Below are 15,381 nucleotides of genomic sequence, written 5' to 3' on the forward strand. Positions count from 1 at the left end.
AAATTGAATAGTGATCGAAGAGAAGACAAATTGAATGGTAAATGATCACACTATGCTTACTTATACATTTTTTTAGTTTTTATGGAGATTAAAACAATATACTCGTCCCATAACTATGTATCCATTTATTTTTTGAGTGTTAAATATTTGGATATTAATTATTATATCAAAATGTATTACAAATTAAGAAAAAATTGCAAAAATATTTCTATTAGTGTTTTATAATACTGATATAATGACATTTGTATAAAAAATTATACAAATATAAAGATATTTTTAACTTAAATACAATGGCGCGTAAATAGATACCTTCTCATGGGACAGAGGGAATATATATTTTATTAAAAATAATATTGATCGGTTGTCAATAAATATATTTTATTTTTATTTATTAATAAAATATTATATTAAAATATTATTTAAATAAAAAATTAAATCTAAACATATCCATTGTTTTTCTATATTTTATAAACGCAAATTTTTTTATAAAATTTATTTTAAACAAAAAATATAAATAAACAATGAAAAATTATAAAATTAATAATTTAGATTGTTTATATGATACTCCTTCCCTCTCATATATTTTGAATGTATTACTATAGATAAAAGGAATATAAATAAAGTATAATTAGTAGATAATTAAAAAATATATTAATAAAAATAATTATCACGTAAATAATCATATTTAAAAAGAAAAAAAAAACAATATATGTGGGACGAGGGAGTAATATTCTATGTAAAAATATTTATCTTTTAGCATATTTACACAGCTGGCAGCTAATTTTCTCATACGCTGCTATAACTAATTTTGAAAATCAATATTGGAAAAAGGTCAGAGGCTTTCATTATTAAAAAACTAAATAAAAAGAATGACACAGTATCCTCTATAAAGCTGCCATTGCCATTTTCGCATCATATTCCAATCCAAGCTCACACAATTTATCAGCTCCGGAGAGAAATATCTTCTGAAGAAATTCCAATTCCTTGCGATAATCATCTTCGTTGAGGTTGGTGTTGTTTGGGGATTTTGCAGCTTGGTGATGATTGCCATGGAAGATTCTCGAACCACCGGCAGCATTAGAGTTTCGTCGTGCCCCCAAACGCGGCATTTCTACTACTATACTCCGCCGCCGTCTCCGGCGAAGTTCACCAGGACGCTGGGCCGCTCCATGCGTACAATAAGGTCTAACCTCTTCCAGGCCGAACACTCCCCTCCGATTCCCGAGAATTCGCCTTTCGTGTCGGAAAATCTCACCGACTCGGTTATCGACTTTCGCCTCGGTGAGCTGGCTAGTAAGACGTTGAGTAATTCGAAGAGCCTGTCTCCGTCTGATATCGACGATGCGCTGGATTTCTCGTGTGCTTTCAGCGATTTGTCGGCCTGCTCAAGCGATGTCTCCGGGGATCTTCAACGTCTTTCTGCTCTACCTAATCCTGAAATAAAGGAAGGTCCGAGCTCAGAGATCGAGCCTGAACCTGAACCGTGCCCTGGATTTTTGGATAGGGAAACGTTTTCGACGGAAATTATTGAAAGCATCTCTCCGGAGGATCTTCAACCGACTGTGAAACTTTGTGTTGATGGATTGCAGTCGTCGTCGATTGCTTTGAAAAAGTCGGCAGCCGCTAAACTGCGGCTTTTGGCGAAGAATAGGGCGGATAATCGAGCCTTGATTGGAGAATCCGGAGCGATACCGGCTATTATTCCGCTCCTCCGTAGCTCCGACCCGGGGACGCAGGAAGAAGCTGTGACGGCTCTGTTCAACATCTCCCTCCACGAGAGCAACAAGAAGCTAATTATGAATTCAGGTGCAGTGAAATCCTTAATTTACGTACTGAAAACAGGAACAGAGACTTCTAAACAAAACGCTGCTTGCGCATTGCTGAGCTTAGCTTTGATCGAGGAGAATAAACTCTCGATTGGTGCGTCTGGTGCAATACCTCCTTTGGTAGCATTACTGATAAACGGGTCCAACAGAGGCCAAAAGGATGCGCTCACCACGCTTTACAAGCTGTGCACGGTAAAGTTAAACAAGGAAAGAGCGGTAAACGCAGGGGCTGTGGGACCTTTAGTAGGACTGGTAGGAAAAAAGGGAATTGGACTGGCAGAGAAAGCGATGGTCGTGTTGAGTAGCTTGGCTGGGATTGAGATGGGACGCGATGCTATTATGGATGCTGGTGGCATGAGTGTGTTGATAGAAGCTGTTGAAAATGGAAGTGACAAAGGGAAGGAATTTGCTGTATTGACATTGATGCAATTGTGTGGGGAATGTGCTGCTATAAGGGGATTGCTTGTGAAGGAAGGGGGTATTCCTCCGTTGGTTTCTTTGTCGCAGACTGGGACTGTCAAGGCGAGGCATAAGGTCAGTCTTGGAACATAATTCTGCATGGGTTTTTAATTTTTGGTTTGCTTTGCAATTTGCTTTTGGGATATGTTCGAGAATTCGGTTCTGATTCATCATTGGATGGTGATTCAGCTGCACATATTATTTGTAGTATTACGACTATTCCTAAAATAGACTGGCGGTCACATTCAGAAGATAAGTGCTCCTAACAAGCTAAATAAAACAAAAAAAGGTGAATTGTCAAAAGTTGTGATGCCAACTAAGTGGGCATCTGTATTGTTTTTGTCCAAAATCTTGTTCTTGGTATGATAACTTTGTTGGGGACTGATGTGGTCTTGTATTCTTTCCCACTTCTGGATATTTCTGTCAAGTGTTCTGTCTTCTATAGCGGTGAATATGGCGAAATAACTGTTGTACTGATGCTTTCTTTAACTGTGGTGATGGCTGATGGCCGAGTATATTATTGCGTGCGTGCGCGTAGTTTTCAGCGAATTAAAAGCCGCAATATTCTTCACGCTACGCTGTTTTGACTCATAGGGTATCCGCTTTACTTTTCGCAGGCTGCAACACTTCTCGGGTATTTGAAAGAACCAATGCCGGATGTTTCTTCTTCTTCTCAATAAAGGACATGGGTAAATGAATTTGAATGGTGATATATCTAGTTCCTTTTGTATTTTGGTTCCTGCTGGCTGCACATTGGAAAATTAGTTATATGTATATGTGTGAATGTAGAGAGAGAGAGAGTCTGTTCTAGGGTTCTTGCGTGAAAAGCTGACATTTAGTTGTAACTTTGGTTGACCACTACAATGACATTTTTCTTGGCCTTAGGTTTGTTGGGATATGATATTCTTTGTAAGAGTTCTTGTAATATAAAAATATGTTCATTCATTCTCTGTGGCTTTTTTCATACTCAGACTTTCATTATCATATATTAATGCCTTTGGTGTACCTTCATGCTCACCTCCTGCTGCCACAACAACCTGCAGTAGCATTAAAGTAGAACCATGGGTAGGGACCTCCCTCAGGGCCTGATTCTTTGCTGCTAAGTAGATAACTACCTCACCTTCTGATACTTCAAAATGTTATGGTACGTTTAGATATTTTGAATTTAGAATTTCTTTCTGAACAAAAAGGTAAACATTTAGTACTATAAAACATTACTGGTATTTCAATATAATAAATAGCGTGATTCCAAAATAGAATAAGGACACAAACATGACACTCCTAAATGTTCACCATCACTGCAGAATTACCTGTTTTGTAAACATGTTGCTTTTCTTGTTTTCCTTGCTTTTCCCCCTGCTGCAAATTAATTATTACTCTAGCTGGCACAGCAGTGTGTCCCTTGTCATCACTGTTGCTGTATCATCACAGCCTCGAGTGTCGGTTGAGATATACAATGATGTTTAAAAGTTGGCTGTACACAAAACATTGGCAACAGCAGATGAACCAGAGCATCACCATCACAGTTACATCTTACAAAGAAGTAGTAGTACACAACAAAAAACTGATGATCACACTTGAAAAGAATATTATATGGTCCATCTTCAACAATAACAGTGACATCGTATTACACAGTGTCTTATCTAACTTGTTGATTGTTTGACTTGCCACACAGCTTAGGTTTGAAGCCCCTCTCCAGCATCTTCTCCACTTGCTCAAACTGCATCCCCTTGGTTTCAGGAACCAGGAAGTATATGGCCACAAGCCCAATGAAGGAAAACAGGGCAAAGAGCAGGAATGTCCCAGCAGAACCAAGTGCCTCAGTCAATGACAAGAAGGTTAAACTCACTATCAGATTGGAACTCCAATTGGCAACTGCTGCAATCCCTCCTCCAATGCCTCTGAACCTCAGTGGATATATCTCTGAATTCACTATCCAAGGTGCAGTTCCCATTCCAGGGGAGTATGTTATGATGTACAGTCCCATAAGCGCCACTGCCAAAAACCCAAACTTGCTTGGACAACCCTGGCTGAACCACGTCCGATGCTCAGCTTTGCACATGCCTTTCACTGCATTCGTTGCGGCCAGGCATGCTCCGGGATGATACTGGTAAGAACATGGCATTAAAACATGGATGATCATGAGTGTAAAAGCACTAAGAATGATGCTTGAGACTCACTTGATTGTGTCCATTTGTGCAGAAAGCACAGTCCTTAGATGCTTTGAGACAGGACATGCAATTCCAAGATGATGCCTTTGCTGATTCCAAGTACTGGGGACAAGTGTTGTTCCTCCCAAAGTGGAGGGATTGGATGTTGCTGATTCCCGGTGCATGAGCGGAGGCTTGATAAAATGTCACAGCCAATGCGATGAGGCAAGTAATGATCCCGAACATGGATATGATCATCAGCCTTCGCCTCCCAAACCTGTCGACAAACCCCATGCTGACAATTGAGCCAAGGGCGTTCAGACCAGAGGTGATGAGGGAAAGGGCCAAGGCTGTCTTGTTCGAGGCGAATCCCGCCAGCTGAACAATGGTTGGGCTGTAGTACATGACAGTGTTTATGCCAACAAACTGCTGAGCAACTTGAACGGTGACTCCCGCATACAGGCCCCTTCGGACAACATCATTTTTCCAAGCATTCTTTAGCTTTGCTGATAAAGTATTGCCAATGGCTCCTTCCTCAGCCTTCTCAGATTCAATGGAGGTTTGTAGAGCCTTCATTTCGTCGTCCACCTCGTTGGCAGGGTATATTTTCTCCAAAATTGCCCTGGCTTCTTGAATCTTGTCCTGGTTGAAATTCAATGAAACAATTGAGTTCCAATGTGTTTTTCAATTATCCAGAAACTATTGTTGATGCTGACAGAAACTATTACCTGTCTATACAGCCACCTTGGAGACTCGGGAAGCGACAACATCAAGACGAACTGAACAATGGATGGAACTCCAGCTACCCCGAGCATCCAACGCCAGGTTCCCGGTGCCTTAAATACATACATACGCGCACACAAAACTTTCTCGAAACAGCCATTTGAAACTTATAGCAACAAAGTCTTCTGCAATTAACTTAATTACCTTTGTGAATGCTAAGTTAATGAGATATGCCAAGAATTGTCCTCCGGTAATCAACAATCCATTAGTGCTGACTAATGCTCCTCGGATTCTTGCAGGAGATGCTTCCGAGATATAAAGTGGCGCCGTCATGGATGCCATCCCAACTCCAAAACCGACTATTATTCTTCCAATGATTATCATCCAAGGACCTACAGAAGCAGCCATGACCAATGCTCCGATGGTGAATAGAATATCAGCCACAAGAATGGACTTTTTTCGACCATACTTGTCGTTCATCCATCCCCCCAAAGCAGCACCAACAATAGCTCCTGCTACAGCCATGCTCACGATCGTTTCCTGCTCAAATAAGGTGCTGCTAACATTAATAGGATTGCAAAAAGTTTCATAGTTAAGATTAAGCCTAATTCTTCACTTTCCTGCAGCCATGTCTGCCTGTCAACAGACTTGTACTCGTCCCGGATGTAGAGCAAGGCCCCGGAAATCACACCTGGTAAAGCATCACACTTTAAGGTTAGCATTGCTACATCCAAAAATTATATGCTTTTAACAGAATTTTTTGATCATTTCCTTTTTCTAATCTCGTCTGTAAATTAAAAGACATAGGATTAAGTAACCAATAGCGATTCACCTCACCTGTGTCGTACCCGAATAGCAGCCCTCCTATACCTGCCGAAAAGGCGAGCCTCATAATATAGGGATTTTTCCAAGTGACACGCCAACATTCTGTGAATTCTGTCTTATCTGCCTTCACAACACCTCCTTCCACCATCTTCTTCTACCCTCAGTAATCACCCCTCGAAAACAATTAATTTCTACCATTTAGGAAAATCTGTTAGCAATACCACTTTGTAGGATGATCAAAAGATAATCGAAATGACATATTCATATTGATTAGCGATGATCATTAATATAAAACGAAAAAGCACAATGCATCGTAATTTTCCCTCTACATATAGGGTTAATCTGATGATTTTGAGATTGGGGATTTTATCAGATTTAGAGAGTTCTTATATATCATGAGCAGTTGAATAAGAATGATTAACCGAAACTTATGAATACTTGAAACCAGAAATGAAACCCTCCAAAAGCAAAAGCTAGCAAAGTAACCATGAAATTAGGGTTAATCTTCATGATTACCTCAGTTAGGATTGATTTGCTTCACTGCTCCTCCTTTTCTGCATGCGATACAAATGTATGAATCAATGATAGTTTGGGCAAACAGGAAAAATCTTCTTTCAAATGTAAGATTAAGAAATTGGGAATTGGGGAGGTGCTAGAGTGTTCCTATGTTTCTCGTTATTTTGGATCATATTAAGCCAGTCAGTTTTTGGATAAACTTTTCGAATAAATAATGTTTTGACTACATTAGTAAAAGTATTGGCTGTGACAGATAATATTAATTGTTGGGAATCTGAAAATTTTAATAGCAATAAAAAAGAAGGTAATTAATGTAAATATAGCTTCGTCATTTCTGTGCATATCTGACATATATATATATATGGCCACTATAATTTTTGCTCATTCTAAATATAATTGCATGTGGCTATTAATATTAATACAATCGTAAGCACATTTCATTTTCTTTCTATTTTATATATACTAATTTTTTAAGTTACAATTTTATCACGTAAATCAAAACTAATTTACGACATATATTACCTATACTTACTTGGATTCTTTATTATCCATTTATGATACGCGGCAGTTACCATACTGACTTGTACATGCATGTGCTTAATAGGTTATGAAGTATTTTGTATTTGTATTTGTATTGTATTGTATTGTATTGTATCATAATATATTATATTACATATAATTAAATATTGTTCATTCAAAATATTTGCTATGGTCCGTAAGGAATATTTGATCCCAATTTAATCATTGAGTTATAATCAGCCATCCACTCATTGGATTGGTAAAGCTTCTTCCCCGGGAATCTTTTTATTTCTTTATCCCTTTCCATAGAATCATCTTCATCTTCTTCTTCCCCTCCAAAGTCCCTCTTATCATTCTTTCATCCCTCCCCACAATTAATCTGCCATTTCTTTCCCTGAATTAATTCAGAGGGACCAAGAAATCAAACAGTTTGGGGGAGGGATACATCTTCATCAAGATATATATTAATTAGATCCCTTTGGAGATGCAAACATGTCCTGTTTGCTGTTTCCTTCCACGGGTGTCCCAATTCTTGCATACATTAGCCATGCATTATAATTAATCGTAGGCACACCCGACCCAAACCCATATATATATATATATATGGAATCCCATCACCATGCAGAAGAAGACGAGGAGCAAAGCGAGGATTATCTTTTCAAGGTAGTGATGATCGGCGACGCAGCTGTGGGGAAATCAAACTTGCTGTCCAGATTCGCGCGCAACGAGTTCTATCCCAGCTCGAAATCCACCATTGGAGTCGAATTTCAGACACATAAAATGGACATTTCCGGGAAGGAAGTGAAGGCCCAGATTTGGGACACCGCCGGGCAGGAGCGCTTCCGAGCAGTCACTTCCACCTACTACAGAGGCGCCGTCGGGGCACTCCTCGTCTACGACATCACCCGCCGCCTTACCTTCGAAAGCGTCGGAAGATGGCTCAATGAACTCCAAGGTACGTGCAAAACAGAGTATCATTTAAATTGAATTGAATAGTGATCATAATTATTTAAACGTGTAACAGCTCATTCGGACATGAACGTGGTGACGATACTGGTCGGGAACAAGTCGGACCTGAAAGACAATCGGGAGGTGAGCACGGGGGAAGGGAAGAGTATGGCGGAGGAGAAGGGGTTGTTCTTCATGGAGACGTCGGCGCTGAGCTCTGCGAACGTGTCGGCGGCGTTCGAGACGGTGGTGAAGGAGATCTACAGCATATTGATCAGTAGGAGATCAGTGATGCAACAGCAGCAGCAGCAGCCTTCTTCAGTGGATCATCATGATCAGGATGAAGAACAGCTCAGGAGTTCCAGCTGGAGCTCCAAGGGTAAGAGTAAGACCGTCGTCTTGCGGCCAGTCGACGATGATCAACAGCAAGAACAACCGCCGCCGACCAAGAAATCCGGCTGCTGCGTGTCGTGATCCATAATTACAAATAATTTTCGAACATGTAAAGTTGGCGACGTGATACATACATATATATGTATAGTATATAACTAGAAAGGGCATTATGCACGTGTTATTACATTCGCCGAATGAACTCATGTTATCGGAAGAATATGGTGTCTTCTTCTTCCTTTCTCTCTTCTTCTTCTTTTTTTTTTTTTTTTTTTTTTTCACAAACTATAGAATATTATTTATATCAAAATTCAAATTTAAACCTCCAAAATTCGAAGTGATAACACCAAGACGACTATATATGTTATCTTTGATTTTTATTTTATTTTTTTAATTTCTTTATTATGCAAGCTTCACACTGAAATATCTATAAGTATATAATATATTGTTTTTAACTTGTCTTATCACTTAAATAAATATCCAAATCTAACACACTGAAATTATGTTGTTGAACATTGAGTAAAAAATGTGTTGAAGCTTATATAAATGTATTAAACTATATAGAATATCAATTTGAATTATGATTTAAAATATATATATATATATATTTTGATCGGAATGATTTAAAATATTTGATTGTACAAGAAAGGTGTTGAATGAAGTGAACGAAAAACACATTGCCAAAGTGACTTACAAAATATGTTGGTTAGTAAATTTTATTCCCAAAATTTTCACTATTTAATTTTTATAATTTTTTTATTTACCACTGAAATAAAATATTAAAATCAAAATTCAATAATCACCAAAAGAACTTTTCTTGGGGTCAAGCTTATATATTTTGTATGTTATCATATGTATTGTGAATGCAAATCAAAGTCAATAATATAATTCATATCTTTCAATAAAATCGTAGCGATGATAATAATGCAAGGTATATATATATATAGATGCATGCATGGCTAATATAATTAAGTAGTCAAGTCTTGATTAAGTTAACCCCTCACTCCCAATCAGAATTATTAGTAAATGAAATCAAAAGTTTGTTCCCAAATAATTATGAATTAATTACTCCTTTGTATATTGGTATTTGCTTCTGCTCAACTAAATATATATATATATATATCGTCACATATAATAATTAATTAAGTAAGCAATTGTGTCATATATATATTTTAAATTTAGTTTCGGTGAACGTGCCGCTGCTGCAATACAATTAATGGGACTTCCTGAATCATCATTATCTCATCATCGCCATCATATGATCTTTTATATATACATATTATTGTGAATATGTTTTGCTGCTCATCATCATTTTAATTATATATATATATATGTATATTAAGCAACGAGGAGAGGATGCATGGTGATAATATCTGGAAGATCAATAAAAAGAGGAATGGGTCTTCATAATTTGATGGATATGTATATATGATATGATCGATGAATTTTTATATGAGATGGGTTCGTGAAATATAATGGAAACCCACCCTTCTCATCTCTCACTTTCTTCTTGATTTCTCTGAATTATTTCTTTCTTGGAACAACAAAAGTTTTGCCCTTTTCTAGAAATATTAAAGCCCTAAATATTAGCAGGCCTTTATTTGTTCTTAAATGAACCCAATTGAATTGAATTGAATTGAATGCTGGTCTCACGACAGGGTCAGACAGACAGACAGACATACATATACATGTCTTATTCATTGCAAATTAGTAATTAATTAAGATTATTAGACTAGGCTGCTGCTGCTGCTGCATATATATCATTAATTCATTCAATGCCCCTGCAAACCAAAGCACATTTTGTTGAATTTAAATGCCCGATCCTTTAAAGCGGAAGCGTACCTGATGAAGCCATATACAAATCTTGGGTGATTAAAGGTTTGGTCTTCCAAGATCAGAGAGCCGGCTTCTTTTCTGTCCTTGACGGGTGAGGAGCAGAAACTGCAGGGAGAATTAGATCTCTTTTACGGCGTGCTGATCATGGGGACCTAACCCTAGCCTATTTATAATAGGGCAAACATAATTGCAATTACAATTATGCCCTTAATTAATATTATTAATTTGTCACGTCACCAAAATAATAATATTATACGGGTAGCTGCACTTTCATTCCATAACAATCAAACCTATCAGTCAATAATTAATTATATTAATTAGATCACTTAAATAATAAGACTGAATAAAATAATGACTTTAACAACATATTCGATACACATATTTGATCCCAAATCCAACAATCTCCCACTGGATCTAGTATGTGTCTGAATGAACATATTGTTCCTTATGAGCTCAATTTTCAGTCATTATAAAACAAGGCTTGCAACAATCTGATCCATCAATCACAGCAATATAGGACTAAAGAAGCATTCGCCGTATCAACAGCTAAACTCACAGTAATCACAAATATCAGTGTAATCAAATGACATAGATCAATCATGGAACGTGCAGAGAGAAAATTACATAAGTGTGATCTAAATATGTCAATTTTCTACTGGTCCAAACTGAATGAGATCGTAAATTACTTAATCATAATGTCCAAAACATCATAACCGAAATAATGATCAAAAGAGTATAAAACAAATATCAAGTGAAGGACAAAAGAATGTAAATGCATACTCCCACTACAGTGAAGCTTCCTTAAATTGTAACACACCCATATGAGCAGTATGCTCATGGAAGACCTTAGGCGTTACACCTTTAGTTAGGGGGTCTGCTAACATAGATTTCGTCCCTAAGTGCTCGATCGAGATATGATGATCTTTCACTCTCTCCTTCACAACTAGGAACTTAATGTCAATATGTTTTGACCTGGATGAACTCCTATTGTTGTTGGAGTATTCAACGGCTGAATTGTTGTCACAGAAAATCTTGATGGGTTTTTCAACCATCGGAATGATTCGCAGCCCAGCGACAAAGTTCTTTAGCCAAATCGCTTGTTGTGATGCCTCAAAACACGCCACGAACTCAGCTTCCATCGTGGAACTGGTAACGAGTGTCTGTTTGGCACTGCGCCAAGCGATGGCCCCACCAGCCAACATATAAACATAGCCAGATGTAGATTTCCTACTATCTTGGCATCCTGCAAAGTCGGAGTCAGAGTATCCAACGATCTCCAATTGGTCTGACCTCCTATATGTGAGCATGTGATTACTGGTTCTCTTCAGGTATCTCATCACCCTCTTGGCTGCCTTCCAGTGATCCAATCCAGGATTACTAAGGTATCTGCCTAACACACCGACTATGTACGCAATATCTGGACGCGTACATACTTGTGCATACATGAGGCTCCCAACTGCCGAGGCATAGGGGATTTTTTCCATCTCCTCAATTTCCAGATTTGCTTTAGGGCATTGGCTGAGACTTAATTTCTCTCCTTTAGCTATAGGGGTATCTCCCGGCTTGCATTTCTGCATGCTGAATCGCTCGAGTATTTTATCAATATAGCTCTTTTGAGATAATCCGAGAATACACCGAGATCTATCACGATATATTTGGATCCCTAATACAAAAGATGCTTCACCAAGATCTTTCATTTCAAAGTTACTCGAGAGAAATTTCTTAGTTTCGTGCAACATGCTCACATTATTTGTGGCAAGCAAAATGTCATCCACATACAAAACCAAGAAAATAAACTTGCTCCCACTGAACTTATGATAAACACAATCATCAACCACATTCATCTCAAAACCATATGAGAGAATTACTTGATGAAACTTGTGATACCACTGTCGAGACGCTTGTTTGAGCCCATAGATGGATTTTCTTAATTTACAAACCATTTGCTTTGGGTCACCGACCTCAAAAGTTTCTGGTTGTACCATATAGATCGTTTCATTAATGTCACCATTCAGAAACGCCGTCTTAACATCCATTTGATGGAGCTCTAAATCAAAGTATGCCACAAGAGCCATGATTGTCCTAAAAGAGTCCTTCGAAGAAACCGGAGAGAAAGTCTCTTTATAATCAATCCCCTTTTTCTGAGTATAGCCTTTAGCTACAAGACGTGCCTTATACCTCTCCACATTACCATTTGCATCCCGTTTGGTTTTAAAAATCCATTTGCAACCTACGGGTTTTGCACCTTCTGGCAATGGGACAAGTTCCCAAACTTTATTGTCTTGCATTGACTTGTACTCATCACGCATCGCATCAATCCATTTATCTGAATAAGGACCCTTCATGGCATGATAAATATTAATTGGATCATCCTCAGTCATGCCATCATTATCCTCACTTTCTTGAAGAAATGTCACATAATCATCCGGAATGGCATTTCTCCGTTCTCTAGTGGATCTACGCAATTGCGTTGGCTCTTGAACTGTATGTTCTTGAGTTTGTTGAGTTTGTTCCATAGGTATAGGTTCCTGTTCTATGCGAACGGGTTCCTCAGTCGCACTTTGAAACTCTATGGGAGCTGGAATGACTGTTAACTCATGAGGTGTTTTATCAATCACATCAGTGATTTCTTGATCCTCAAAGGTAAAGTCTAAAACTGTATTTCTCCCCCTAAACTCAACATCCTCAAAGAACTTGGCAGTAGCCGTCTCAAAAATAGTTCTTAATGTGGGATCATAAAATTTATACCCCCTTGACCGTTCCGAGTAGCCAATAAAATAACTGCTTACTGTACGAGGTGCTAGCTTTGGTTCATTTGGTCTATAGGCCTTCGCCTCAGCTGGACAACCCCACACCCTAAGATGATTTAAGCTAGGCTTGCGCCCAATCCAGAGTTCATAGGGTGTTTTGGCAGTCGCCTTAGTTGGCACTCGATTAAGGATGTAGACTGCTGTCTTTAATGCTTCTCCCCATAATGATGGTGGCAAAGTAGATTGACTAATCATACTTCGAACCATATCCTTCAATGTGCGGTTTCGTCTCTCAGCAACACCGTTCATGCTAGGTGAACCGGGCATGGTGTATTGAGGGACGATTCCACACTCCTTAAGGAAGTCAGCAAAAGGACCTGGACGTTGTTCACCCGAGCCATCATTTCTGCCGTAATATTCTCCTCCACGGTCAGATCTGACAGTCTTAATGCGTTTGCTTAGTTGATTTTCAACTTCAGCCTTAAATGCTTTGAACATGTCCAGTGCCTCAGATTTTTCCTTAATAAGGTACAGATGACCATATCGAGAATAATCGTCTATGAATGACACAAAATATTGTTGACCGTTCCACGAAGGAGTGGGAAAAGGCCCACAAATGTCTGTATGTATCAATTCTAAGACATCCGTAGCTCGATAAGCACCTATCCTTTTAACCTTGGTTTGTTTACCTTTAATGCAATCGACACAAACGTCAAAGTCTGAAAAATTTATGGAATTAAGGATTCCATCCTTAATGAGTCTTTCAACTCTGTTTCTTGAAATATGACCTAAACGTTTGTGCCACAATAAACTAGAGTCATGAAATTTTCGCTTAGTACCTTTTGATTCCATATTAAGTGCCTCATTATAGGAAACCAAAATATCGAGCATATATAAACTGTCATTCACCATAAAAGTACCAAAACCAACCAAACATGAATTAAAAGACAACTCAACTTTATTGTTTCCAAAAGAACAATGATAACCGAATTTGTCCAAATAAGAAACAGAAACCAAATTCCGTCTAAATGACGGTATAATAAAAGTGTCTTGCAATTCAAGAAAATGTCCAGTACTCAATAACAGCTTGAAAATGCCCACGGCTTCCACCTCTACTGAGTCCCCATTTCCAAAGTAAATGCGTCTTTCAGCATCAGTTGGGTTTCGGTAGCTCAGGCAACCCTGCATTGAAACACTGATGTTAGTAGTTGATCCAGAGTCTAACCACCAAGTATTTCGAGGTACTGAAGCTAAATTAACCTCAGAACAAACCAAAGTAAGAAACGTACCCTTCTTCACGCGCCAATCGTGAAACTTAGTACAATTCTTCTTCTCATGTCCAGGTTTCTTGCAAAAGAAGCAAGTCTTTTCAGGACGAGCCCGAGGAGCTGGAGCTGGAACATGAGCCTTAGCAGTCTCAACCTTAACGGCCTTATATTTTCTCTTCTTGCCGCCTGCATCCCTTGAGGTATCCACCATATGTACCTCTTCAGTCTTATTACGCTTCATTCTTTCTTCTTCCTCAACACAGTGAGAGATGAGCTCATTAAGAGTCCACTTCTCCTTTTGACAGTTGTAACTGACTTTAAACTGATCGTATTGAGTAGGAAGTGAGAGCAAAACCAATAGGACTAACATGTCCTCTGAAAGGTCTAACTTAAGTGCTCTCAACTTAGAAGCAGTATTAGACATGTTCAGGATGTATTCCCTTATATTTCCTTTGCCGTTATACTTCATGGTAATGAGACTCTTGAGAAGAGTACTCATTTCCGCCTTATCGCTTTTGGTAAAGCGTTTCTCAATTTCGACAAGGAAATCATTGGCAGTAATGATATCATCAGATATCGTGCCCCTAAAGATTTCTGGAATGCTTTTCTTTATGATCATTAGACTAAGGCGATTAGACCTATCCCACTTCTCAAACAACTGCTTTTCATCTGCAGTGCTTTCTTCCGTAGGAGAAGGGGGTTGGTCTATCCTTAATGCCAAGTCTAGATCCATACAGCCCAAATGAATCAATATTGATTCTTTCCAGTGCTGATAGTTGTCCCCAGACAGTATTGGGACTGAATAGTTAGAAGATACCAAAAGATTCGATCCTGAAGATAACAAGGAATTAATATACACATAAGTACTCAAGTAGCATAATGAAACTCAAAATAAAATAATGCAATCCCATCTCAAGACACTAAACGCAACATTAATGTTTAATCTTTGGATCAATGCCATTAACTGCAAGCAGTCATCTTGTTGCAATAATCATATACGGACAATAAGGTAATGTCAAACAGTAACCAATCTTTGGACTGATTTACTATTCACATAAGTTAAATCTATATAATTGTCCCATACATATTATCGCAGATGTATATTTCATTCTGTCAATTATCGACTGCCTTTGGGCCGAAGAATAATCACATGAATTAAAATAAACATATA

General features: G+C 38.3%; 3 protein-coding genes across 13 annotated transcripts; 2 read left to right on the forward strand and 1 right to left on the reverse strand.

Annotated features, from left to right (window-relative positions):
* The first annotated feature begins 884 nt into the window (after positions 1-884).
* On the forward strand, positions 885-6,418 carry LOC127254138 (U-box domain-containing protein 4-like). Of its 11 annotated transcripts, none has more exons than XR_007839411.1 (8): positions 885-2,360; positions 2,903-2,974; positions 3,329-3,429; positions 3,961-4,395; positions 4,488-5,035; positions 5,176-5,260; positions 5,458-5,711; positions 5,785-6,418. XR_007839411.1 is itself a non-coding variant. In XM_051279049.1 (2 exons), the coding sequence occupies exons 1-2, from the start codon at positions 1,041-1,043 to the stop codon at positions 2,963-2,965; spliced, it is 1,383 nt and encodes a 460-aa protein (XP_051135006.1). In that variant the 5' UTR covers positions 885-1,040; the 3' UTR covers positions 2,966-3,290. The 11 variants fall into 11 exon arrangements, 1 of the variants encoding a protein (XP_051135006.1); XR_007839413.1 differs by having other exon boundaries at positions 3,966-4,395; XR_007839417.1 differs by having other exon boundaries at positions 4,026-4,395.
* Positions 3,646-6,131, reverse strand: LOC127254141 (inositol transporter 4-like). Its single transcript, XM_051279051.1, has 6 exons — positions 5,996-6,131; positions 5,783-5,849; positions 5,363-5,714; positions 5,164-5,271; positions 4,466-5,077; positions 3,646-4,392 (listed from the first exon to the last, which is right to left on the reverse strand). Exons 1-6 carry the CDS (start codon positions 6,129-6,131, stop codon positions 3,925-3,927), a joined length of 1,743 nt encoding a protein of 580 aa, XP_051135008.1. The 3' UTR covers positions 3,646-3,924.
* A 928-nt stretch (positions 6,419-7,346) lies between the features above and the next one.
* Positions 7,347-8,599, forward strand: LOC127254139 (ras-related protein RABA5a-like). The gene is made up of 2 exons (XM_051279050.1): positions 7,347-7,973; positions 8,043-8,599. Exons 1-2 carry the CDS (start codon positions 7,622-7,624, stop codon positions 8,438-8,440), a joined length of 750 nt encoding a protein of 249 aa, XP_051135007.1. The 5' UTR covers positions 7,347-7,621; the 3' UTR covers positions 8,441-8,599.
* Positions 8,600-15,381: the final 6,782 nt, after the last annotated feature.

The sequence above is a fragment of the Andrographis paniculata genome, unplaced genomic scaffold, assembly GCF_009805555.1.
Source record: "Andrographis paniculata isolate CXL003 unplaced genomic scaffold, ASM980555v1 Contig52END, whole genome shotgun sequence".
Lineage (NCBI taxonomy): Eukaryota > Viridiplantae > Streptophyta > Magnoliopsida > Lamiales > Acanthaceae > Andrographis > Andrographis paniculata.

Excerpts from the sequence above, each read along its gene's own strand:
- LOC127254139 (XM_051279050.1), top strand. The coding sequence starts at position 7,622 with ATGGAATCCCATCACCATGCAGAAGAAGACGAGGAGCAAAGCGAGGAT. Across the intron at positions 7,974-8,042 it reads ATGGCTCAATGAACTCCAAG|CTCATTCGGACATGAACGTG; the intron begins GTACGTGCAAAA and ends AACGTGTAACAG.
- LOC127254138 (XM_051279049.1), top strand. The coding sequence starts at position 1,041 with ATGATTGCCATGGAAGATTCTCGAACCACCGGCAGCATTAGAGTTTCG. Across the intron at positions 2,361-2,902 it reads CTGTCAAGGCGAGGCATAAG|GCTGCAACACTTCTCGGGTA; the intron begins GTCAGTCTTGGA and ends TACTTTTCGCAG.
- LOC127254141 (XM_051279051.1), bottom strand. The coding sequence starts at position 6,131 with ATGGTGGAAGGAGGTGTTGTGAAGGCAGATAAGACAGAATTCACAGAA. Across the intron at positions 5,078-5,163 it reads CAAGGTGGCTGTATAGACAG|GACAAGATTCAAGAAGCCAG; the intron begins GTAATAGTTTCT and ends AATTTCAACCAG. Across the intron at positions 4,393-4,465 it reads GCACAAATGGACACAATCAA|TATCATCCCGGAGCATGCCT; the intron begins GTGAGTCTCAAG and ends TGTTCTTACCAG.